This window comes from Prionailurus viverrinus, chromosome C1, assembly GCF_022837055.1.
Source record: "Prionailurus viverrinus isolate Anna chromosome C1, UM_Priviv_1.0, whole genome shotgun sequence".
Classification (NCBI taxonomy): Eukaryota; Metazoa; Chordata; class Mammalia; order Carnivora; family Felidae; genus Prionailurus; species Prionailurus viverrinus.
Window position 1 is genome coordinate 95,459,105 of NC_062568.1, and position 26,366 is coordinate 95,485,470.

Consider the following 26,366-nt stretch of genomic DNA (forward strand, 5'->3'; position numbering starts at 1 on the left):
CTTTTGCTCTATAATAGTTACTTACTTACTTGCTTTGCAGAACTCCTCCCATCCCTGCATATTTCTGAAGGGGAGAATATGCCATCCCAGAAAATGCCTCTTTGGCATAAGGATTATTTTGAGCTGATTCTTTTAAAAAACAGCAGACACAGGAGAAGCTTTGGAAACAGAAGTTACTCTTTTGTAAGAGACATTTACATTTATAAAGGAAATCTCCGTTTGTGTCTCCCTCCCTGAACCAGGATGAGAAGATTAACTCTAAATCATAAAGAAACCCTTATTAACAGAAGGCACTGACTGCAAATCAGACTTAAATCTGCCTAACCAACCTTATCCTTGTTTATAGTTCTTTTCCTGGTAACCTCCCATAACAGCTCCCTCCAACATCTATCTTTCTTTCTTTCTTTTTCTTTTTTAATGTTTATTTATTTTAAAAGAAAATGTGTATGAGTGTGGGGGGGGGGATGGGGGGGGGAGGGAGGGAGAGAGAGAAGGAGAGGGAGAGAAACAAAGAGAGGATGCCAGGCAAGCTCGGTGCTGTCAGTCCAGAGCCTGATGTGGGGCTCAATCTCAGGAACCAAACCATGAGATCATGACCTGAGCCAAAATCAAAAGTCCTGTGCTTAACTGACTGAGCCACCCAGGCACCCCACGCTCAACATCTTTCTTTTGCCTTTGGCTAAAGATGGTATTTAAGGTGGTGGCTTGGGCCATTTTTAAGGAGTTATTCAGTTTCACTGGGTATCTCCCATGTGTACATGAGGTATGCATGTCAATAAACATTTTTTCTCTTTTTTTCCTTTTTTTTTTTTTTTGAGAGAGAGAGAGAGAGGGAAAGAGGGCACACAAGAGGCAGAAGAAGAGAGAGAGAGAATCCCAAGCAATATGCCCAGTTCAATTCCACGACTGTGAGATCATGACCTGAACCGAAATCAAAAGTTGGACATTCAACAGAGCCACACAGGCACCCCCCCAATTGTTTTTTCTCTTGATAATCTTTTATTACAAGGCATCAGCAATGAATTCAGAGGATTGAGGGAAATTGTTCTTCCTTTCCACTTCTTTCTTTATATGTGTTAACACTCTTTTTTTTTTTTTAAATTTTTTTTTCAACGTTTTATTTTATTTTTGGGACAGAGAGAGACAGAGCATGAACAGGGGAGGGGCAGAGAGAGAGGGAGACACAGAATCGGAAACAGGCTCCAGGCTCTGAGCCATCAGCCCAGAGCCCGACGCGGGGCTCGAACTCGCGGACCACGAGATCGTGACCTGGCTGAAGTCGGACGCTCAACCGACTGCGCCACCCAGGCGCCCCTGTGTTAACACTCTTAAGCCTACTACTTCTGAATTTTGCTGACCTAAGGATAGTTTTATATCTTACAAAAAGAATGAGTAAAGGCACTCTGTGATGGTTTACGTCTATAAAGGATAATTTTACATCCCTTAGTTCCCAATTGTTGGAGAAGCTTTGCTCAAGCTTCTGGGTACTAGCCAACTAATCTAGGACAAAACGGACATGGGCAAAGGATGAAAAATCATTTTCCCTCTACCCTTCTGAACTCTTGTCTGAGACCCCTGTAATAAAAGACAGATCCACAAGAGAAAAACAACAGAAGTTTATTGACATGTACACCTCACGCATGTATACATGGGACATACCCGGGTAAAGTGAGTAACTCTCTCAGGTGAGTTTAGAATTCAGGCTTACATACCATCTTAATAGGGAAAGGGGAGCGGGATATAGGCCTTTGAGGAGACTGATTATTAGCAAAGATGAATGGGCCCTTAGAAGAATAGATAGGAAATGTGATACTTGTGACTATCCCTCCAGGTGTGTTGTGGACTTCTAGTGACAAGAGTCAATCTTCCTTAGTTGATGACACTCCCAGGAAGGGGATCTATGACAATTGAGTTCTTTCTGGAGGATCTGTCTTTAGGCAGGTAGCGGGAGTTCAGAGAAAGGCTTTCCCTGTCATTTGTTATTCTCCAAGTGCCTGCAGCTCAAAATAATCAATAGGCAAAGTGGCGTATTTTGGGGTGGCATATTCTGCTACTCTTTGTTCTCTCAGATACTCCGGTAATCTCTGACTGCATTTAGGACTTTGATGTCAATCATCCCAACTTTTAAATAGTCCAAATAAGCATAAATGAGATTCTGTATTTCACATCTCAAGAATTTAGTGAAGATAGCAGATTACTATTGCATAGGACAACACTAATATCATCTGGTAATCTTTAAAGTAGACCTCATCATGAGCGAATTACATCAGAATTTCTGAGGCTAAGGCCTGGGTATTCATTGTTTTTGTATCTCCCAGGATACTCTGATATCTAGCAAGATGAAGAACACTGCTCAGAGTACAGCTAAAAATTAATTTATAAAATGAATATATAACTCAGTAGGTCATTCCCCTTAGCCCAAATCTATTAAATTGTTAAAATCTCTTCTGGAATTTTCCTGGACAAATCATGGACTACAAAAGAAAACTGGACATCTTGATTTTTTTTTTTTAAGAATTTAAATTAGTTCAGGGTGCCCGAGTGGCTCAGTCGGTTAAGCGGCCAACCTCGGCTCAGGTCATGATCTCACGGTCCGTAAGTTCGAGCCCTGCGTCGGGTTCTGTGCTGACAGCTCAGAGCCTGGAGCCTGTTTCAGATTCTGTGTCTCCCTCTCTTTGACCCTCCCCCGTTCATGCTCTGTCTCTCTCTGTCTCAAAAATAAATAAACGTTAAAAAATTTTTTAATAATAAAAAAAGAATTTAAATTAGTTCAAAAGCTTTGCAGGAGGACATTTAAAAATTAAATTTGAAAAATAATCCAACTCACGTAACTAGTAATATTATTTATCAATCTCATTTCATTCAAATAGTGAATTGTGTGGGACTGAAAGCAGAATCTGTATTTGTGAAAATAGATTATAAATATTTAATTCTTATTTCCTATTTCTACATAACCATCATTTTTAAATATTTCACTAAATATATGTAATTTGCTGAAAATGATGTACGAGTTAATAAGGGCTATATTTCCCTAGCTTTGAATGAATTGGAGTTGTTCCCAAATATACTACATGAGATGAGAGAGCAAACATTGGACACTGGTGATATATAATTAATTTTATATTTTCCCTAAAGTTATTAAAATAGCTTGTTAAAAATTTAAATTATTTTCCTTTTTCAGCTGTACAAAGTGTATCTTACTATATTCTTCCCTCAAGTCTGAGACATCAGAAGACATTCTGTTAGCCATATTACCAAATAGTGATCAAAAGCTAAAATTATCTCCAGGGATAAGTGATGCACGTGCGCGCGCACACACACACACACACACGCACACGCGTTATTATTATTATTGTTTTTTTAATTTTGCCAGGGGTATGGTGGCTATATTGCATCAATGATCTTAAAATCAGATGAAAAGCTTTTTAAATGTGGATCAGTGATTGCACCCATCACAGACTTGAAGTTGTATGGTGAGTACTTCCTACAAATTGACCTAATGTATTGATTTGTAAAAAAAAAAAAAAAAAAAAAAAAAAAATCCCAATGCAGAAGAGCTCAGTTGTTGACCTCACTTATTGTGTGCTATCAGAGATGTTTTCAGCTGTTTATCACCTCACTGATTCAATCAATTTTACTGGAACATATGAAATGTAGAAATCAAATAATGAAATAAGCTAGTCAAATGATTTTTAAATTCTAAAATTTCTGTTTTCTTGGGTCACAGCCTCAGCATTCTCTGAAAGATATCTTGGTATGCCATCTAGGGAAGAAAGCACATACCAGGTAACAAAATTTAAAATAATCAAGAAAGAGTATACTTGTTCTAAAAATTCAGTCAAATTACAAATATAAGTAGATCTATATAGAGATATTTGTGCTTTCCTTATAGGCATCCAGTGTCCTCCATAATATTCATGGCTTAAAAGAAGAAAATATATTAATAATTCACGGGACTGCTGACAGTAAGTATCGTATTTGCTGCTACTGCTTGATGGGGTCTGACCTTGAACAAAGGGGTACATCTATGAACTTACTTACAAAGGACCCTGTAAACTTTCTGAAGGTGATAGCAGAGGATAGCAGCACAAAGAAGTCAATTTGTGATAGGGAGTAGGAAGAAGCAAGTCAAGACCAAGAGGAAAGGAAGTTGTGAGTCTCAATGACAACACCATCCAATAAAACTTTCTGGGATGATGGAAATGTTCTGTACTTATGCTGTGGAACACTACAGCCACCAGCCACATATGGCTCTTGAGCACTTGAAATGTGTTTAATATGATCAGGAACTGAATTTTAAATTGTTTAATTCTAATTAATTAAAAATTTAATAACCACATATGGCTGGTGACTGCCACTGTGGCGTTACTCAGCACACTTCAAATGGAAACTAGCCGAGAAAACAACAGGATAGCAAAAAGATGCCAGCACTGAGATAAAATTCTGATGAGATCACTCATTTAAAGTTAACACAAAAAACTTTCTAAAGAGCCCTTTTATATCACTTCTCCTTTTTTCATCACTTTAAACACTGGATATGGATGTGATTGATATTACTAGTAATAAATATAATTTTATATTCTCTTTGAAGTGTTTAGGGTTCAAAGAATTTATATATATATTTATTATTTTATGTGATACTTTACAACAGAAGGCTGAGTATTTATAGCTCCATTCACAGATGAGAAAAATCAATTTCAAGGAGGAAACTGATTTAACAAAGGCTGTGTGGCTCGTGAGCAGTGTCAAAGCCTTGAATCAGTATTTCCTAACACCTGAACTTGATTTTGTTGGTCTACCCTGCCCTGACTCTGTAGTTTTACCCTAATTTACAGACAATATCCCTAAAAAGGTCTTATAGCAAAGACTATATAAGCTGTTTACCTTAACTTAAAGTATTCCAGGACATGATTAGAGTGTAGATCAATACTGATGTATGTATGTGTGTGTGTGTATGCATATATATACACACACAAACACGTGTTTATATATATATATATATATACACACACACACACACACGTATATGTATATAAATACACAGTCTACAGCATGTAACGTATGTGTATATAGTGTGTATATATAGTGTATACTTCAAATACACACACCACATATAATGTATTATTCACTACATAAATTTACATAGTGTGTGTATATTTGAATAAACAGGTAAATGGACGAGAAGAAACAAATCACCCTTAGGTATGATTCCAAATAATTTATGTAGGTACACTCCCTCAAGGAAGCAAAGCTTAACTCTCCTCCCTTACCCCTTAAGAATGGGTTGTACTTAGTGATTTGCTTCTAAAGAGTACTGTACGGAAAAGGGGGAAAAGAGTGACTTTATAATAGAGAAACTCAATAAATAACATCTCAGCCAGGTGATCAAGGTTAACATCTCAGCCAGGTGATCAAGTAACATTGATGGTATGCACCTTTGACATCACTTCATGAGAAAGGCATTCTCTATGGTCTTGTCCCAAAAACCCATTACCTCAGTCTACCCACGAGAAAAACATTAGACAAACCCAAATGAGGTATATTTGCCAAACATTTGACCTGTACTCCTCAGAATTGTCAAGGTCATCAAAAACAAGTCTGACGATTTCTCATAGATCAGAAGAGGTTAAGGAGTCATGATATCTAAATGTTTCTTAATTGTAACAAATGGGCCATAATAATGTGAGATGTTAACAATAGGAGGATTTGGGTAAGGGACATACATGGACTCTCTGTATGGTCTTTTCAACTTTTCTGAAAATCTGCAACAATTATAAAATTTTAAAAAATACTTAGATGATCTCATACCTGTGTTGGGTTAAATATAGGAAAAAGAGGATAAACATTTTGAGACATTAGAATCTTGTTCTAAGGTATTAAGATCTTACATGTATATTAATAGTGGCAACAAAAAATAGAAATCAACTGTTGAGTATATGTCAGAAAATATGCCAAAAGCTTTTAAGATTACACTATCCTTTTTTCACAAAAATGTTGCATAACAGGTATTATTACTCTTAACTGATTGGGGAAGTAAATATTATGGAATGTATCTAACCTGCCAAATATCACACAACTACTAATTCATAGAAAGGGGGTTTGAATCTGTCATGAAGGCTCCTTTTCATTGTGCTCTGAAACATCAGTTGTGAGACTAAGTTCTCTTGGGTGTTAAATTATTTTACATCTGATCATTACCCTAGAATGTATTAGTGCTCTCCAAATGTCTCTGTCAATGTGTTGCAGCTATTAAAGAAAATCATGTTCTTCCTGTCTGACTCAGCCATGGATCTGGGTTTTCACCCCACTGATAAAATGCTAGCAGAGGTTCAGCACTGGCCACTTCAGAGGAAAAGCACCTGTGTGTGCATGCACACACGTGCGCACACACACACTCTCTCTCTCTCTCTCTCTCTCTCTCTCTCTCTCTCTCTCTCTCACACACACACACACACACACACACACACACACTTATACACCCACCACATATATACACCTCATAAGGGCCTGGTGGATTATAGGTGCTCAATGGCATTGTAATAGTACTATTATTAATATTATCCCCCAAAACTATCAACAAATTAGTTCACAAAGACAATCAGACCCTTAATACTCCTGTTTTAGGATGGGGGCTAGTGATAAATTCCAATAGGATTCACACCAGAAACTAAACAAAAAAAAAATCTAACTGGAAGATATATTTGTACATTTATCTTCTCAGCTGAATCCATACAGTGAAATGACAGAGTCCTTTTCAAACTTTTTTTCGATAATAAACAACTGAGCTCTGTTAGGGATCGTTTTACCTCAATCATTGTCACCCCCCCCCCCATCAGCATTTCTCATAACTCTTACATTTACAGGGCAATTTTCAAACTTACTTAGAAGTAACGTGATGGGGCGCCTGGGTGGCTCAGTCGGTTAAGCGACTGACTTCGGCTCGGGTCATGATCTCGCTGTTCATGAGTTCGAGCTCCTCATCAGGCTCTGTGCTGACAGCTTGGAGCCTGGAGCCTGCTTGGGATTATGTGTCTCCTTCTCTCTCTGCCCCTCCCCCACTCACACTTTGTCTCTCTCTCCTTCAAAAGTAAATAAACATTAAAAAAAATTAAAAAAAGAAAAGAAGTAACATGGCCTTAACAGAAGACCATGGGGGAGGGGAAGGAAAAAAAAAAAAAAGTTAGGGAGGGAGCCAAACCATAAGAAACTCTTAAAAACTGAGGGTTGATGGGGAGGGGAGGGTGGGTCATGGGTATTGAGGAGGGCACCTGTTGGGATGAGCACTGGGTGTTGTATGGAAACCAATTTGACAATAAATTTAATATTAAAAAAAAAAAGAAGTAACATGGTAATACTCTAAGTACAAAAGGAAGAAGTTGAAAAAGATCTTGGGTAGATTTTAAAAAGATTTAAATGATCTTTTGGAATCTTTTATTGTCTGCTATGTAATAGGATTAAGCAGCATCATAGAATTAGAGCAATGAAGAAGATTAAACTATTTAAGTCCAACCTAGTTTGATAAAGACACTTAAAGGTTAGCTTAAAAGTTATTTAAAGAAATTTAAAGATTTACAAAGTATAGGAATAAATAGCCAGGCAGCATCTGAGCCAAGTGCTGCACAAAGAGGTTTGAGTGATCCATCTGTCTTCAGAGCCAGTTAGGGCAATTTACACAGCCCCAATCTACTGTGCCGTGTATTTCAGAGTTTTGGACCTCAGGTTCAGGCAGAGAGGGAAGACAGAAGGAAACAGGAGAAACCTGTATGATCCCCATTAAATACTGAGTCCTTCAATAATGAGATGTGGAGTCTAATTTCTCAACATGGAATAATTTTTTCCAATTTAAAATAAAACAAAATGTCAGTATCTGACAGAGACTGGGCCCCAGTAATCCTCAGAGAGGAACGGAAAGATGGTTTGCTATATTATCATACAGATAGATATTCAGTGTGTTAAATAGTTGTAATGATATAACATATTTGAACAATTAGAAATAAACAAATGATAAAGTAAATTTAAATACTATCCTTTACAATAAGTACAGCCTCAGTAGTAGCTCCTGTGTCAATCTATTTTTTTGTAATGCTTAGTATTTTTTTTTTCATAAACCTCAAAGTTTTATCAGCATCGTATCTTACTGGCTTTTGAGTTGATGTGCAATGTATGTGAGGTAACATAATCTCTTTAAAAAATGATTTAAAACGTTCTGATCCTAACAAATGTATTTGCATTGAATAATATAATTTAATTTCTTACAGCAAAAGTCCATTTCCAGCATTCAGCAGAATTAATCAAACATCTAATAAAAGCTGGAGTGAATTATACTATGCAGGTAAGCCACTTTTTCACAAGACTGTTTTCCTACCTTGGTTTTTTAGTTATGGGATACAGAACACAGCTTCTGTACTACTCTGTCTCCCATGCTATTATTTTTAACTGTGATTTTTGCGTATCAAAGATTGTGGGCTGTTTTCCCGTTACCATGCTGAGAAGGTAGATCAGCTCACGCTTGATAACTAAATTGAATAAACTTCCAAAAGCATCTTTTTCCTCTCAGACTTTTATCTCTATCATGAATAATGAATTGTCTTAAAGACTTAATGTTCTATTTCCCTTCTAGTCCCTCTATCATCCTTTATTACATGCGCAACCACATATAGTAAATGGTATCAAAGACTTACTTTATAGCGATCACTAGGCTAGATGGATCAATACGACAGATCTTACACCTTTAAGGAACTTTCAGTCTGAGGGAGGAGTCACAGAAGGGGGAAAAGAAGTGATTTTCATTTTTCAGCATTTTAAAGAACCAAAAGTAGTTCAACATTTCTACAACGCATGTACTAGCGTTAGGATGATGACCCATGGAGATGTAGAGATAGACAGATGGTAGGTCATGCCACAATACGAAGGAGTAGGAGGCTTACTTAGTCATACTTAGATACTTGCTTCAGCAGCACATATACTGAAACTGGAACAATACAGAGAAGATTGGTAGGGCCCCTGCACAAAGATGGCATGCAAATTCATGAAGCATCCTATATTTTTTGTATGAAACTGTTGAATTACTGTGCTGTGCATCTGAAACCAACATAATACTGTAAGTCAACTGGAATTAAAATAAAAACTTGAACATATTAAAAAAGTAAAAAATAAGTGATGTCATGTTAATAGTAAAAGTAATAAAAAGTTTAAAAAATAAAAAAAATAAAAACTTTACACCCAGGAATTGACAAATATTTGTATTTGTAATTTTAGAAAAATTACTAATGTCTTTTATATTGGAGGGGTCACGGTCAAAATAAAATTTGTACCGGACAAGATTGAACAGACAAGGAAGACTTTATTTAAGACTATTGCAAAAGGGGAGAGAAATTAAATCTTTTGAAATAGAGGGATGGAGAGTATTTAATAACTGAGGTGGAGGGAATCATAGGCTATCTGTGTGTGGTAATTCACCTTACCAAAAGGAAAAGTAAACTTTGTTTATGACAAAAGGTAGTTTTACAACTTGGAGGAGGGTTTATCCCCTTCAATATTTACATTTAGGAGAAATGGCTTTTAGGTCCTTGAGAAGGACATTTCCTAAATTGTAAAAGTGGCACTACTGAAGAAGATTTACATACAAAGGGACAGAAAATTTACAAAATTGCGAGTTTTCTAGAGTGAATGCTCTAAAGAAAAGAAAGGCCCTATAGTTGGGAAGAAACTTTAAAATTTAGTCAAGCTGAAGGGAATGTTAGTGTTGTCTTAGCCAACACGAACACAGAGAGCTCTACTTTTTTTGACCAATGAATTTTAATTTAAATACATAGAAAATTGTATTTTATCTCAATTATTACCATGGGATTATAATTACAAAAAGAAAAGCTGGGCACAAAGAACTCAAGAGTTAAATTAGGTTAGATTTGGGGCGCCTGGGTGGCGCAGTCGGTTAAGCGTCCGACTTCAGCCAGGTCACGATCTCGCGGTCCGGGAGTTTGAGCCCCGCTTCGGGCTCTGGGCTGATGGCTCAGAGCCTGGAGCCTGTTTCCGATTCTGTGTCTCCCTCTCTCTCTGCCCCTCCCCCGTTCATGCTCTGTCTCTCTCTGTCCCAAAAAAAATAAACGTTGAAAAAAAAATTAAAAAAAATAAATAAATAAATTAGGTTAGATTTTGGTCAGATACTACTTTCCAAAGTTCCCTTGCCATTGGGCTAAAGGAATGAATTCTGAGGGACAGTATCTATTTGGTAACTTTAAATCTCTTCCTCCCTCAATATCTTAGATCTACCCAGATGAAGGTCATAACATATCTGAGAAGAGCAAGTATCACCTCTACAGCACAATCCTCAGATTCTTCAGTGATTGTTTAAAGGAAGAAATACCCGTGTTACCACAGGAACCAGAAGAAGATGAATAACGGACCCTATTTATATAGAACTGAAGGGGATATTGAGGCTCAATGGAACCTAACCAAGAGACTGTAATATTGTACATGCTCCAGAATTCCAAGGGCAGCTTAAGGAGGTGACACTGGAACAGCACACTCAGAGACAATGAACTAGAATTTGAAACCAGATGTCCAAGTCTACTGTGTTGCTAAGGGTGCAGAACCTGTTTCTTTATGTAAGGAAGGTCTAAGGGTTGGTTTCCTGGGAGAAATTAGTTTTGCATTAAAGTAGGAGTAGTGCATGTTTTCTTCTGTTATCCCCCTCTTTGTTCTGTAACTAGTTGCTCTCATTTTAATTTCAGTGGCCACCATCATCTTTGCATAGGATGCACACTTACTTATCAGTACCACACCCCTGATCTTTGATGGCTGAGCTGCAATCTAACACCTTACTGTATCTTTACAAGTGCAATTCCTTCATTGTCTATTATTATGCTTACGAAAATATTCAGTTAATAAAAACAGAATATTTTATGTAATTTCTGTTTATAAAAAGACATTATTAAATGGGTCAAGGGTCATGTAGAAATACGGATGGATTTCAGCACCTTCCAAAGTTCAGCCAGTTATCAGTAGATACAGTATCTTTAAAACAACACACGAGTGTATGTCTCACAATATATAGACACACGTGTGCATATACAGTCAATAAATCTATCTTTACATGTTATTCATGCTACAAAGGATAAACTTCTGATGAATTACAAGAGATGCTCTTTTACAGGCTGTAATGGATGCTTTGTTTAATGAGCCAAATATGATGAAACATTTTTTCCAATTCAGACTCTAGCTGTTGCTTTCCTATAAATGTTTGGGTTGTGTTTGGTATCGTTTTTAGTGGTTACTAGTTTTCTAGTTGCAATTTAATTTTTTGAATATGATACCTTGTCACATGTAAATTAGATACTTAAATATTAAATTATAGTTTCTGATAAAGAAATTTTGTTAACAATGCAATGCCACTGAGTGCTATTTTGCTCTTTTGGTGGAGAAGGCTTTTTTTAAAACACTTGGTCCTTTTACTTCTCTCTCTCAATGCAGAATCAATTCTCATTTTCATTGTAAAAGCAAAGAGCTGGATTATTTCATTCGCCAGTTCCTATTAGTATTCTGTGCCTGCCCACTTCATCTGTTACTGTTTAATTTAAATCCTTCTGGTGAGAATTAGAAATGAAATATTTTTTATTCATTGGCCAAAAAGTTCACCAACAGCAGTGTTTGCTATTTGAGTTGAAGGCACAAATGCATTAATTCCTGTGCTGTATTGACTTGCAGTAGTAAGTAACTGAGAGTGTAAAATAAACTTGACTGTCTGAAGTCAAATTTAAGTCATGAGAATATTAAATTTGGTTACTAAAATCACTTTGGTGACTTAAGGGATCTTCTCAGATGTCTGAAAGTCTGTAATCAAGCTTAGAAGTTCAGATAATTCTAGGCAGTGTGCTATGTTTTTGTGGTTTCTCTCAAATTCCTCAGGACAGGCTGGATATCATGACATTAGAACACCAGGAGGAAACTTAAAGATGTCACAGAACTGCTCAGTAACCCTCCTGTTTGTTTAAAGGATCAACTCCAAAATCTGGGTATTTGGAAACGTAGAGATTGTTTTTTAGATATTCGACTTTTCTTCTGGATGCTATGGTATTGTGTCTTCACTGCTCCGCTGAATTCAGTTTAAAATGGGAAAGGCTCACTTTTCTGAGAGACCCATTTCAGGTCTTTTTCAAGAATAGTAAACACATTTTTTAAAAAAATAAGTTTTAATGTTTAAAAGGAAAGTTTTGCCTATTTTATTAAGATGGAAATTTCTTTTTAGGCTGATTTGAAGTCCAACTGAAGCTTTTTAATCAATATTTTAAATTTCAACCACTAGAGTTTTTTATGATGCAAATAATTATGTTGTCTGAAAGATGTGGTTTTATTGAATGTCTATTTGAGCAACATTTTAAAAGTATTTACCTTTTACTGTTCATCATTTCTCCTGTTTTATTACTATTATCAATGTTTATCTATTTTTCAATTAATTTAATACAGTTTCTAATGTGAAAGACATTTGTCTGGAACCCACTTTCACCTTAAAGGCTAAATGGACCTCCAGTGAAAACATACTGCTTAATAGGAAGGTGGACATTTTTCATCTCCCGTGATTCTTTGAGTTTTAATCACTGGGCTGCTTTAGAAAAGGGAGTGCTCACTGACATAGACACCAGTTATTAGAAGAATCATGTGACTGAACGTTCTTGACACATTTGCCCTTGGTTACAATCCAACTATTTCACATGTATTTGTGCATTCTATCTGCTTCCTAAAACTCCAGTAGCAGGCTTTTTAAGTGTGATTTGCCCCTTAAAGGTAAAAACCTCAAGACAAACTAAAAATTCTATAATAAAACAGGTAAGCAGTATCAAATCATCCACATAGATACACACATAACCTTTCAAAACTATGTTTTTAAATTTTTTTTAATGTTCATTTATTTTTGAGAGAGACAGAGACAGAGCATGAGCGGGGGAGGGGCAGAGAGAGAGAGGGAGACACAGAATCGGAAGCAGGCTCCAGGCCCGGAGTGGTCAGCACAGAGCCTGACGCGGGGCTCGAACTCATGAGATTGTGACCCGAGCCCAAGTCGGACACCTAACCGACTGAGCAACCCAGGCACCCCTCAAAACTATTTTTAAAAGAGAAAAGTGTTGTTTCTGTTACTTTTTATGTTAATTGCTTCCATGGAGGTCTCTGATTCAACACCTAGACACTAAGGAGACCATGAGATCTGTTTGAATTTCCCTGGGAACTAAAGGAAGATACTCTTCAAAATGTGGGTCTTTGTTCACCCTGAGAGGGTGTCTTTCTGATTGGATACTTAGCATAGTAATCACCTTTGAGTGTCATGCACATTCCAGTTGTAGATCAACTAGAAAGAGGTGATGTGAACATCGGTCTTTACCATACAGGGGATTATTTAGGCCATTGTCCTCAAGTGGTGGGCTTTGAAACAGAAGAATCTGGGACTGAATTGCTCTCAAATTTCAAAGATCATGGAGGGTGCCTGGCTTGTATAAAGAATCACGTATGAAATACCTCCTCGTCTCTCCTCAAATGCTCTCACCACCTTCACATCGTACAGCACCCAGCAGTGCATAAATAAAACTTTCCCTCTGCTGCGTTCTCTTTCCCTTTCTGTCTGGGGATTCTCTGCCATAATATCAGCTCTCTACAGGAACCAACACTCTCATTCACTTACGCACTACAAATATACATCAGGATGTTCATACCCACACTCAAACCCGGTTAATGGAAGACAGGAGCGGTTGACTACATGTTCCCCATTTTCTTTCCTCAGATAGTCTGCATGGTCCTTACAAGGCCCCACGGGACTCAGCTGCATACCTTTCTATTACCCATTTCCCCTATTCATCTCATCTCAGTCCCTCACTTGTATCTCCTAGAATCAGTTCTCAAAATAAAATACACATGCATCAGGCTATACTCTGGGGGGAAACCTTTTGGCCCACAAGAGTATACCAATGTGAATACTACAGGATGAGCAAATAAAATGAGAATAAAGAGGTGCTTCCTTTTCAGGTTTGAATAGCTGTTTTTTTTTAATGTTCATTTTTGGGGGAGAGAGAGAAAGTGGGGCAGGGACAGAGAGAGAGAGGGAGACAGGATCCATAGCCAGTTCTGCACTGACAGCAGCAAGCCTGACATGGGGCCCAACCTCACACACTCTGAGATCATGACTGGAGCTGAAGTTAGATGCTCAAATCACTGAGCCACCCAGGCACCCCTGGAACAAATTTCCTGGATGCTTACTAATACCAAGTATCAACTAAGTGTTCTACATTCATTATCAAATTAAACTTCTCAATGTGCCCTCAAGTATGTAAAATGATTCCCATTTTACAGATAAGGAAATGGACTCTCAGAGGAGTATGTAAGGTGCCCACACTAATATAACTAATGAGTGAATAGCTGAAAACCTAGCTCCAGCCATTTGAGAAGCCTTTCTGCTCTATAGTACTCTTCAAGTAGGAGGGGTTTCATCTCAGAAAGGATTCTGAGTAAACTCAGAATATAGTTCCAGATATTTTATTAAATTTTTTTTAACGTTTATTTATTTTGGGGACAGAGAGGGACAGAGCATGAATGGGGGAGGGGCAGAGAGAGAGGGAGACACAGAATCAGAAGCAGGCTCCAGGCTCTGAGCCATCAGCCCAGAGCCCGACGCGGGGCTCGAACTCACGGTCTGTGAGATCGTGACCTGAGCTGAAGTCGGACGCTTAACCGACTGAGCCACCCAGGCGCCCCAGTTCCAGATATTTTAAAGAATGATTTGATACAATAATACTGAAAGGTAATGATAGGCTAATGCATCACTCTAGCCATATTTGAAGCTACGTGGATTCACTGACGTCAAGAGGATGTATGTAATATTAAAGCATATTTTGTTTTTGATTGGAAATATGCAAGAATTATTCCCATCCATGGAAACCCTTGCCCAGAAGACAATGACCATATATCTAAGATGTCATTAGTAAAATCCCTTGTTTGGACGTTATGCCAAGAACATTCCAAAATCATTCCAAGAGGCATTAAAAACATTATGTTGATCAAAGCACCCAGGCTTGTAAACATGAAAACCCTACCTAATCTTCAAATATTAAAACCCAGAAAGCACACTGCAACATTTAGAGCCATACCTGACATCCGCAATCCTCTTTATAATACGACTTAGGAAAACTGCATTACCTCCCATTTGTCTATCACTAGAAGAAATAGATGTTTTTGTTTTTACCACTGATCAGATCTGCTAGCAACAGTCATTCCATTGGGCAAATTTCCAGCAATTTTGGGAGAAAGAGTCTGTAAATTAAAAAAATTCCTTTCTCATCAAAGACAAGGCAGACAGATTAAAAAAAAAAGTCCTATCAAAGTACAATTTTGATTATTTTTCTTTTAGACTTCCAATTAAGTTTAAGATAGTCTGATACAAGCATTGTAGGCTTGTGATACAGCAGCTTGGTTAAAAGTCTTTGGGCTGATTCTCGCAATGTCCTCTATCAGACTTGGCACCATTTTAACTAAGTAATCTTTGGCATAAGTGAAGCTTAATAATACAGAAGTCCAAAAGAGTCAATAGAAGAGGAATTCATGTATGTTCAACATCTAGGCGCTCTGTCACATCATCTCAATGAATGCCCAAACCAACCATGTGAGACAAGTGCTGTTCTTGGAGGAAATCAACATTCAGAGAAGTTAAACAATTTTCCACAGGGTCACACAGTTATTAAACTGTTAATAAACCAGGATTGGAACACAGACCATGATGACCTCAAAGCCTTCACATGTGATAACCCTATCTATGAATTTTTTAGCTGGTGAATTCTTAAGGTCCATCCTGCATATCTTCAGGTTGGGTTAAACTTTCAAGTCCCTCACTATTCAGGGTCGCCACTTAGTACGCATCTGATTTCAAGTAATGATGCAAACTTAAAAGTGGCTTAAATACCCGTGACCCAATATGTGGGCAGTTTGGGTACTAGCTGAGAGTTCCTTAGAAATGCAGACTCTCAGGCACCATCCTGGCCCTCCAAATACGAAAGATTTGATGGTAACAAATCTCAAGTGATTTATATGCAGAGTAAAAGTTTGAGAGACACTGGCTTAAAGAACAAGAACCTTTATATACTCACATCACAACAGAGCTAAAATTGGGTGCTTCTGGGGGACAGTTGAACAGATCAGTGTGGAAATCAAATCCCAGGCTCGTCCCACTTTGCCACTTCTCCAGCTTCCCTTTGTTATCTGGCTCCTTCATTAGCTTCTAGATAACCACAACTGCCCCAGCTGGTGTGTCCTTTCACAACAGTATCCCAGGCTAGATAGACAAAGAGTGACTATGGTTTTTATCAGGAAAGATGACTTTCTCCACAAGTCTCCAGCAGAATTCCTTTCAAAACCTTCTGTCCAGGCTTTGGCCGCAAGCCCCTATTGTACGTAGGTATACAGGTGTGGCAGGCTAGGAAGTTACATATCTGAAATTGCCTTCCCCTTAGTGGGGTGCAAATAAGAATGTAAGAACAAGGACAATGGCTGTAAGGCAGGTGCTCAGTGTAGGACACAGAAGAAATAGGTAGATCCTACCAAAGGTGGTAAGAGCCTACTTGCCGATATTTTCACTACAGAGAGATCAAGACATTGAACAGTGAGGACCTGGGATTTACACACACCCTTTGTTTGAAGGGATCTCACTTTTCCTCCCAGAAATCCCCCCAAATCTGCCCCACCCTCTCTTCTGAAGAGTTGGTATGCTCCTTCCCTAGCTGACATTTTCTCTTTTCACCTTTGCTCTTCATTATCAACATGGTTTCTAGTGCAGGCAGGCAGTTTTGAAATTTGATTGCTGTGCTAGCAGTCCCATTTTGCAGGCTTTATTTGCTCTAACACGATTTATGATGCCTTGATTATCTCCGTATGGTCTGAATTGCTAGTCACACCATTAATTCTCCTGATTGATGGATTACATAAGGCATATTCCAATGGGAAAAGCAAAAGAAACACAGGTAACACAGCCTCCCCATTCACAAGCTCTTTTAATGGGAGTAATTGTCATTACACTCCAACTCTCTATCCCTTTAGGACACCATGTGTGACTTTTAATGATCTGTATGATGTAATTGGATTCTGAGCCTCTGGGGAGAACAAGTTGTAAATTCTCTTGCCCAGGATAAATGGAAAATTTCAACTTCAAGGTTGACTTCAAATCATGTAATAACGAAAAGACGTTTTGTGCCTACTATGCGGCAGGTACTGTGCTATTTGATACAGCATTAGGATCCCCACCCCCACCTTTTTGAACACTTAATTTAATTAACATGTCAAATGTATAAATGGCTATTTTCATTCAAATGTTATAGCTAAAGGAGTCATCATTTACTAAAAAGTATCAGCATATTCAATCATGGTTTGATTTTCACTGAGTCATTTATAATGCTCCCTTATGGCATACGCTAATCCCTTGGACCTGTTCCCTTTGAATAACTATCTCATAATGAATTTACTTGTTTTTCCCAAGTCAAAAGGACTCCACAGTCCACTGTCGCAGTGGCTAGCAGTGGGTCTGTACGCAGCTGCCTGTCCCACATCAATTTAGAGAAATTTGGAGTGAAGTCCTGCCATTTCCTAACAATTCTTTCTCAATTCAAATAACCCCTGAAAGAGGGACCGTGATTACAAAATTTTGGGTTAAGTTTAATTTTCTTATTTTGTGGTGTGTTAGATTTGTTTTAACTGAAGAATACATAGCCTATAAAAACAAGTATTTCCACAGGATTAAAAATGATAAATAAAGCGAACTGCTGCCCCCAGCTCACTATCTGCCTTAGGATCTCAGTTCAGTCTTTCTCTAGCTTAGACACAATATAAGTCATACACATTGTATTTTACCAACCTTCTTTTGGTATGCTTTCCTCTTTCCTCAAGCCCAGAAAACCATATAATTTGCCGGCTTTCCATTTGTTCCCAAATTGATAGGTATTAGTAAAAGAAGTTAAAAAGTTTGGTACATGAAATCTATACCAGACTAAAAAGTTTGATATGTTTTAACTTCATCTGGACTCTGTATCTGTACAATATTTTGAAATTGAATTTAGTTTATCCTCATTTACTTCGTCAAATTCTATCTCCCAGTTATTTTGAATTCTTCTCAAAACCTAAATTCCCTCTCATTACTCTACGACATTGAGCATAATGCTTCATTCATGTATACTTTTTAATGTGTGTAATTTATACTATACCCTAGTCTGTTTATAATTTGCTCAGGAAATAAAAGGTAATAACAGCTAACATTAACTCATTGCTTAGTCTGGGCCAGGACCCAGGGAAGCCACCTTGGCTCCTCTGGGCAACCCACCTGTCTTTACACTTTAGCAAATAACCTTAGCCCAACCTCAGCCCATGTGATTCACCTACGTATATCTATACATTATGCATTCTTTTCTAGAACGAACAGAGAACTTCTGCACATCACAAAACAAAAACCAGACCCTTTACACAATGCCTGGGCACGAAGGGACCAGACCCCCTTGAGCAACCACAGGGCACTAACATCTGTAGCTGGCACCATCAAGTCTGCACGTAATCAATAAATATTATGACCTTACTGATTAACTGCCCTAAATCCCTTTAAAAATCCCTGGGCCAGACAGAAACCTTGAAGTTGACCTTTGGAAAAGAGTCCCCCATTTCCCCAGGTGGCCCGCCTCGGCCTCCTGAATAAAGCTCATATTCCTTTCTAATCAAGACTCCCTCATGAGTAATGGCTTTTCTAGCAATAGGCAGCTGAACTTAAGTTTCGGTAACACCAGGATAAGCTCATTAACAGATTTATTTCACCTTTAAAGCAGCTGCGGGAATTAAGTACAATCACTATCCTAATTATTATATAAGGAAACTGTAAGCTTAATAAAGTTGAGTTACTGAAAGCCTATGGATTACTCAAGTAAGACTCACTGGTTAGTGCAATCAAAGAAAAAACATTAAAGAACTAAAGCTTTCTCACTCACATGAGGTCAAAAATGGGCAGGTGTCATATATATGGTTTTACTCTCACCTGTTATTGGAAACACGTGTCTCCAAGCTGTAGCCTCAAGGTTGAAGGAGACACCCAATAGCAGCTTTCAATTGCCATCTCTCATAAGTGATACCCATCACACCTGCCTGTAGTCCGTTTTTCAGGATAGCTCTCAGGGTCCAACCTAATATCAAAGAGATTAGAAAATTCAGGGAGGCAAATGTAGAATTTAGGGAGTGCTAGCTATCACTGGCACAGTCCACAATTCTGAATAGGAGACATTTCATGTACTCCTTTGATTTTCCCCTTACACGGAGCACAACAGACCCCACCCCAAGAGACGTAATCCCAATCCTTTCCAGCATAGACCCCGCGATTTCTGGGAGGACAGGGCTGAAGACGGTGGTGTAGGAAGATCTAGCACTCACCTCTTCCCACGGACAAAACAAATTTACAACTACATATGCAGTAATTTTCTCGGGAAAAGACTTGACAACTGGTCCAAACAAAGCCTCCACAACAAAGGATAAAAGGGCAGCATCCAAAGCAGGTAGAAGAGGTAGGGTCTCACCAGAGAGACCCTCTAACAAACAGACAAAACACTTCGGGTGTAGCAATCCACAATCAGAAGGCAACTCCAAAATAAAAGACTTCCCTGGAAAGCAAGGGCTGTGTGCTTTATTTACATCAGGCACCCCAATCCCTAGATCCTACACAGGAGACATGAGCACCCAAACTCCTGGTTCTGAAGACAAAGGGGGATTCTCTATAGGAAAACCACAGGCTGTAGGGAAAGGAGAACCTCCTCTTAAAGGGCCCATGCAAGGACTCACTTGCCCCACGACCCAGCGCAAAAACACCTTTGAAAAGCTCCTGGAGAATATTTGAAGGAGACACACTTACTAATCTTAAAGTGTCTGCGGCGGAGATGGGAACTCATTGGGACTCGCTCCAGCAACAGAGACACCAGAGGACGCCACAGTCCGGCGGATGTCGCTCAAACTTGCTAAGGCCAGGCTGACCTGCGTCCTTTGGAAATTCTCGGAACCTGTTAAGTACCAGGGCGCATGCGCTGCAGAAGGTTCCCGTCAGCCTTGGAGCAGCCGCGCCTGCGATCTGAGTGAGTCCGTGTTTGTTGTTATTAGTTACCGAACAAGTCCCACACTGAGGTGTGGAGACGTTTACAATTTAAAACGGTCCACGACGGTGGACGAGGACCGGATAACCAAAATAACATAGTGCCATTTGGAAAGGGACGTAGAGGGTAGGTCGGATTCCAGAGTAGCATGGCTTCCCGAGCTTTCTTGCCTGATAGGAACCCAATTCCCTTCTTCAGTGTTACGCAGTTGCATGCTGTTTACATATTTTTAACATTAAAAAATATTAATGTATTTCTGTGGGGCTGGGTGGCTCAGTCCCTTAAGCATCACTCTCGGTTTTCTCTCAGGTCACCAGCTCAGGGTTTGGTAAATTCCAGCCTCCCCACCCCCCGCCCCTTGTCAGGCTCTATGCTGGCAGCACAGAGCCTGCTTGGGATTCTCTGTCTCTCTGTCTCTCTGTCGCTCCCTCTCTGTGCTTCCCCTGGTTGCACACAGAAAATAAATAAACTTAAAAAAATTAATGTATTTCTTAAATCTACCTGTAAGCCAGTGTAAAGTCAGTAACTAAACCTAAATTATTATTATTATTATTTTTAAGTTTATTTCTATTTCTTTTGAGAGAGACAGCAAGCCGGGGAGGGGCAGAGAGAGAGAATCCCAAGCAGGCTCCGTGATGTCAGGGCAGAGACCGACTCAGGGCTTGAACTCAAGAACTGTGAGATCATGACCTGAGCCAAAATCAAAAGCCAGCTGCTTAAATGACTGAGTCACTCAGGTGCCCGAAACCTAAATTCTTTTTAAAGCATAGTTTAAGAATGTGCACAATCTTTGGAGGAATAGGGTACCAGAACTTCTTTACCTATCACTCAAAATATAGGTAGCTAATTTAAGACCATCTGTAGCAATAGAAGACTATGTCCCTTAATCTGAGCTTCATTTCTATTGAAAAGAAAGATTTTAATCCTGACACTTTCCCTTTATGATCAATAAACTGTGACTTTTTGAATCCCAAGACCCAGATACATAGACTCTTTCTATGACCTTCTACTTAAATTTCTTTTTGAATGAACTCTAATTCATAAAACCATACAAATGATGTTTTAAAGTGTATAATCCCTGGGGCTGCTGGCTGGCTCAGTCAGAGGAGCCTGTGACTCTTGATCTCAGGGTCATGAGTTCAACTCCCACGTTGGGTGTAGAGATTACTCAAATAAATAAACCAAAGAAATAAAAGTGTACAATCAAATGGTTTGTAGTCTATACACAAAGTTATGCAAATATTATTTTCAGAACATTTCTGCCATCCCAGAAAGAAACCTTATATCCTAACCTTATGCCCCATGTCTACTTTTCCTTAGCCCCTGCCAAGCACTAATCAGTTTTCTTTCTCTACGGACCTGCCTATTCTGGAATTTTAATGTAAATGGAATCATACAATATGTGGACTTTAGTGATTGGCTTCTTTCATTTAGCATAATCCATGTTGTAGCATGTATCAATACTTCAATTTTTTTTGTGGCTGAGTAATAACCCATTAAGTGGATATACCACATTTTCTTAATCCACTCATCAGTTGGTAGACATTTGGCATTTTGTCACTTTGGGGCTATTATGAATAACGTTACTATAAATAATCTAGTTTTTGTGTGGACAGGTTTTCAACTCTGCTGGCTATGCACCTAGGAGGGGAGTTATTGGTCATATGAGAACTGGTTTAGTTTGTGAGGAACTTCCAAACTGGTTTCCAATATGGCTGCACTATTTTACATTACTACCAGTAATGTGAAAGGGTCCAATTTCTCCACATCCTGAAAATGCTAGGTTGTTTTTTTTTTTTTTTATTGTTAAACATCCTAGTGCGTGTGAAGTATCTTGTAGCTTTGATTGGAATTTACCTAATGCCTAATGGTATCGAGGATCTTTTCATTTACTTACTAGTCATTTGTCTGTCTTCTTTAGAGAAATATCCAATCAAAATGGTTGCCACTTTTTAATTGTGTTATTTTTTAAGAGTCTTTCAATATTCTGATACTGGTTTCTCATCAGATATACGATTTGCAGATAATTTCTCCCCTTATGTGGGTCTTTAATATACGATATTGTCTCTTTATGCTCTTCTAAATTTTATATCAACTTTGCTTGATCCATCTGTTCATTAAGTATCCCAAAGTTTGAAATTCTACATCTCTTCCTTCTTAATTAAAAAATTTTTGTAAAGAAAAAAAAGTTTCTATAAAGAAATTTTAATGCCACCAAACCTTTTCCTACAGTGTGTGTGGGAAAAGCAGGACAAATGCCTGAGTTTTCCCTTCTACTTAAACATTTTCAAGATAATTAATTGATTTCCTATCATTCTCCAAATTTACCAAGAAATTATTTTAATTTTAAAAAATTGTTAGAAACTTACAAATTTAAACACGTAGTGTGGCTTTTAATCCTTTGAAGTTATTATCCAAACTGATGCTTTACAGCATGCCTGTCTGAGTTGATCTTTAAGTTTGTTCCTGAGTCCTTTTGTTATAATCCAGGTAGTTTGTGATAGCTTCTTTTCTTTGTGTTATGCCCAAATATTCTGTACTTTCTTTGTATTTCTTTCCCCCAACTTGGAGCTCTGGTTCTTTACAGTGAAATTGAATTTGTACATTATGATTTGAACAGAAGTGCTCAGTGCTACTAGGTTGACCATTATTTCTAGGCTTTTTCAGTGGACAGAGTGAGAAAATTAAAAAAAAAAAATGCTATCCACTGGGTACCCATTTAATAAAACTAATTATTCATTTATTTTAACCTATAAATCAACATTAGAGTCTCAGGGAAAACATGCCAGCCTTGCCACTAATGATAAGATTAGTAAATCATATTTAGTTTATTTTTTCAGTTTTTTCAATCCTTGGAGTATAGAGATGAATTAATGTATTTAAAAATCATTTAAAGGAAAAAAAGTCCTTTGTTTTTAAAACTTTCTTTTTCTTTTAATATTTATTCTTGAGACAGAGAGAGAGAGAGAGAGAGAGGCAGAGATTGAGAGTGCAAGCAGGGGAGAGGCAGAGAGAGAGGGAGATACAGAATCAGAAGCAGGCACCAGCTCTAGGCTCCAGGCTCCAAGCTGTCAGCTCAGAGCCTGATGCAGGGCTCGAACTCAGGAAACTGAGGAACCTTGAGATCATGACCTAAGCTGAAGTTGGACGCTTAACCGACTGAGCCGCTTAGGTGCTCCCCCAAAATTCCTTTATACACTTGTTCTTTGTACTCAATATAAAGTTAGAATTATTGGTTTTATTTTTCTTTAAATATTTAATCTCTGCTTATTACACTGAACTTCATTGTATAATAATATAACATACTTGCATGATTAAAAATTAAATATATATAAAAAGAAATAAAAACTAGGTCTTCCTCTTCTTCACTCTACTCATTCTCTCCCCATACATACCACTGAAAATATGGATTATGTATTCATTTTAGCAGTATGATTTAAAAAATATGCATAGATTGATACTAATCTCTATCTTCTTAAATAAACAGTAACATATTAAGACACATTTCTCCACTTAAATTTTTCACTCAACAATAAATCCTGGCAATCACTCTGTAGGATTATCAGGATGTATTCCTTATGCTTCATTACTGGTGCATATTGCAATCATGTAATAGTGGTAATACCCACTATTTGGAGGCATTGTATTAAATTTATAAATTAACTTCAGGAGAATATCTTTATAATGTTGATCCTCCCTAAGAAAGAACACAGCATGTTTGGATTTATGTTTCATTCAGAAGTATTTTGTAGTTTAGCTCATATGAATGTACACATCTCATATTAACCTAGATATTTTCATCTATTTTTCTGTTCGTGTGTTTGTTATACGATATAATTTCTTCTCTTAGAATTTGTTTCTCTTTGTATCCATGAAGGCTATTGATTTTTCAATGTTGTTTTCTGAACCAGCTACTTTACAGAATTCACTTAACTTTTAGATAAGTTTATCTTGATTCCTTTAGGAGGTTATCAGATATATATTATCATATGCAAATAGAGGCACTTTTATTTCTTTTTCTGTTTTTATGCCTCTTAATGCTTTCACTAGCCTGTTTGCATTTGCTGAAAATATGGGACATCCCTTTTTATTTATTATTATTATTATTATTATTATTATTATTATTAACATTTGTTTCTTTGTGAAGGAAAGAGAGAGACAGAACTTCCAAGGGGGAGGGGTAGAGAAAGAGAGAGACACAGAATCAGAAGCAGGCTCCAGGCTCTGAGCTGTTAGAAAGCTAACAGCTGTTTCCATATTAAGAGAGAGGGTAACTATTGGGTTCAGATATTTTATTTAGTTATTTAGCTTATGTGGGTATTAAATTTTGTCATATATCGTGATGGTACCTATTGAGAGGATCATTTTTTTTTCTTCTAAGATATTTTAATATGAATTGTGAATAGATTTCCTAATATTGAGTGCCCTTGCAACAGTGGTGTAATGCTATATAAGTTTTAAAAAGAATATTAAATTCTCTTTACTAATATTTTATTTAAGCTTTTTGTATTGGTATTTAAAAGGGAGTTTGGTATAAAGTTTTCTTTCATGGCTGTGATTTTTTCCCCCTGGTTTTTGATCAATGTTATGCTTGTTTCATAAAGGAATTGTGGACATTTTTACTTAGTGTTTCCATGTTCTGGAATGATTTAAGTAGCATTGACAATGACAATTGACAACCTTAAAAGGTTTTTTTTGTTGTTGTTGTTGTTTTAATTTCTTAAGAACATCTCAGCCATAGATCACATTTGCTTTTTATTTGTATGAGTGTGTATGTGCATGTGTGTGTGTGGGGGGGGTGTCTTTATTTATAGTCATCTTGGTCTCTAGTCTTACTGTCTCCAATTTGACTCAAATCTTTATTACCAGTGATTTTTAAAATTCTTTCATGTAGGAGTTAACATTTATTTGAATATATTTGTTCAGAGTAGCTAATTTTTTGTTGTCATTTTGTTTTTCTTTCCATAATTTTGAACAGCACAAAGTATCTTTTCTGATTTTGTGTTGTTTGTCTTTTCTTGTTTGTTTTTGAAGTTAAATTATCTATGAGATTTTAGTTTGCCTGTCCCTCCAAAAAATATTTCAATTTGTTTGTTCTGTTGTTTTCCTGTTTTCTAACTTATTAATGTATCCTTTTATCTTATTACCTTATTCTTTGTACTTTATTTCTGTGGACTTTATTCTTCTTCTTCAACTTTTAGGTTTAATGTTTTATTAATTTTTGTTTGGTTTTAATGCTGAGATTTTTCCTTTACTAAATACTTTTGATCTATCTCATTGCTTCTGTGTCATGTCTTATTATCAGTAAATTTCAAATTTTTAATTTATTCTTGGATGACAAATGAATTGTCAAATAGAGTATGTATGGTTTTATTATTATTATTATTACAGTGGAAAAGACTTGTTTTAAAATAACATCTGGTGTTATTACACAGTAGTGATAGAACACTATTTAAATTACATGTTTTGAAATATGGGATATTCCTTCTAGCCTGAGATATGGTCATTTGGTAATATTTTTCTAATGAGTGTTCATTATGCATTTTGAAAAGAAAGTTTAATTTCTAGAACTGGAGTTCACTGGATAATATATTATATATATATTACTGGCCCTTAAAAAGTCTTAATTTGTAGCCAGTGATTAACATTTGTCCTTCTTGGTAGAGAGGTGAGCAGTAGTGGCGGGGGGCATCTTTAAAAAATATAGTCCTGTTTTTGGCAAATAGGGAGAGAACAGAGAGCTTTTCGTGTGTCTGTTTCTTGTCACCTGCTTTCAGCTCAAAATAATTCTTACATCAAAGTGACATATTTTTGGGTAATGTATTCTGCTACCCTACAGCTGTTAAGTTTTTTATATTATCACTAATATTTTGTCCACTTCATCTGTCTTCAGTTGAGAGAGATGTGTTAGAGTCTCCTATCAGTCTGTATTCTATATCTATTTTTTCTTACACCCTATAATATCTGCTTTATAAAAGCTGCTAGGTTATCTGGAGCCTGGATGTCTAAACAGTTTTCTACTTTTATAATTAAAGTTTCGTTTCTGAAATTAGTTTTAATTTTTTAAACTTACCTAAATTCTTCCAGTATACTCTTTCAAATTACTCTTTTTCTCCAACCACCTCATTATAAGTTTATCTAATTCTAATATATGCTATTATTTTGATTCTTATGGTATTCTCTTAATTTCTTGAAATTTATTTTAAAATATTTTGTAGTAGCTTT

General features: G+C 37.2%; 1 protein-coding gene, 1 long non-coding RNA gene and 1 other non-coding gene across 4 annotated transcripts in view; 2 read left to right on the forward strand and 1 right to left on the reverse strand.

Annotated features, from left to right (window-relative positions):
- Positions 1-15,901, forward strand: part of DPP10 (dipeptidyl peptidase like 10) — a 653,109-nt gene extending 637,208 nt beyond the window's left edge. Inside the window, exons 22-27 of one of the 2 annotated variants that reach the window (XR_007155206.1) lie at positions 3,374-3,473; positions 3,728-3,786; positions 3,893-3,965; positions 8,259-8,332; positions 10,267-10,699; positions 15,891-15,901. Coding sequence is in view for 1 of the 2 variants with exons in the window: in XM_047873649.1 (XP_047729605.1) it covers positions 3,374-3,473; positions 3,728-3,786; positions 3,893-3,965; positions 8,259-8,332; positions 10,267-10,401 (441 nt within the window). In the remaining variant the exon portion in view is untranslated. Of the gene's footprint in view, positions 1-3,373; positions 3,474-3,727; positions 3,787-3,892; positions 3,966-8,258; positions 8,333-10,266; positions 11,389-15,890 lie in introns of those variants that run through there. The other variant, XM_047873649.1, reaches the window with a different exon arrangement.
- LOC125173974 (uncharacterized) overlaps positions 1-20,004 on the reverse strand; it is a 68,165-nt gene extending 48,161 nt beyond the window's left edge. Inside the window, exons 1-2 of the long non-coding RNA XR_007155207.1 lie at positions 19,907-20,004; positions 19,043-19,187 (exon numbers count right to left, since the gene is read on the reverse strand). This is a non-coding gene — a long non-coding RNA (uncharacterized LOC125173974). The remainder of the gene's footprint in view (positions 1-19,042; positions 19,188-19,906) is intronic.
- Positions 8,946-9,048, forward strand: LOC125174168 (U6 spliceosomal RNA). Its single transcript, XR_007155298.1, has one exon. It is a non-coding gene; the product is annotated as a U6 spliceosomal RNA (small nuclear RNA).
- Positions 20,005-26,366: the final 6,362 nt, after the last annotated feature.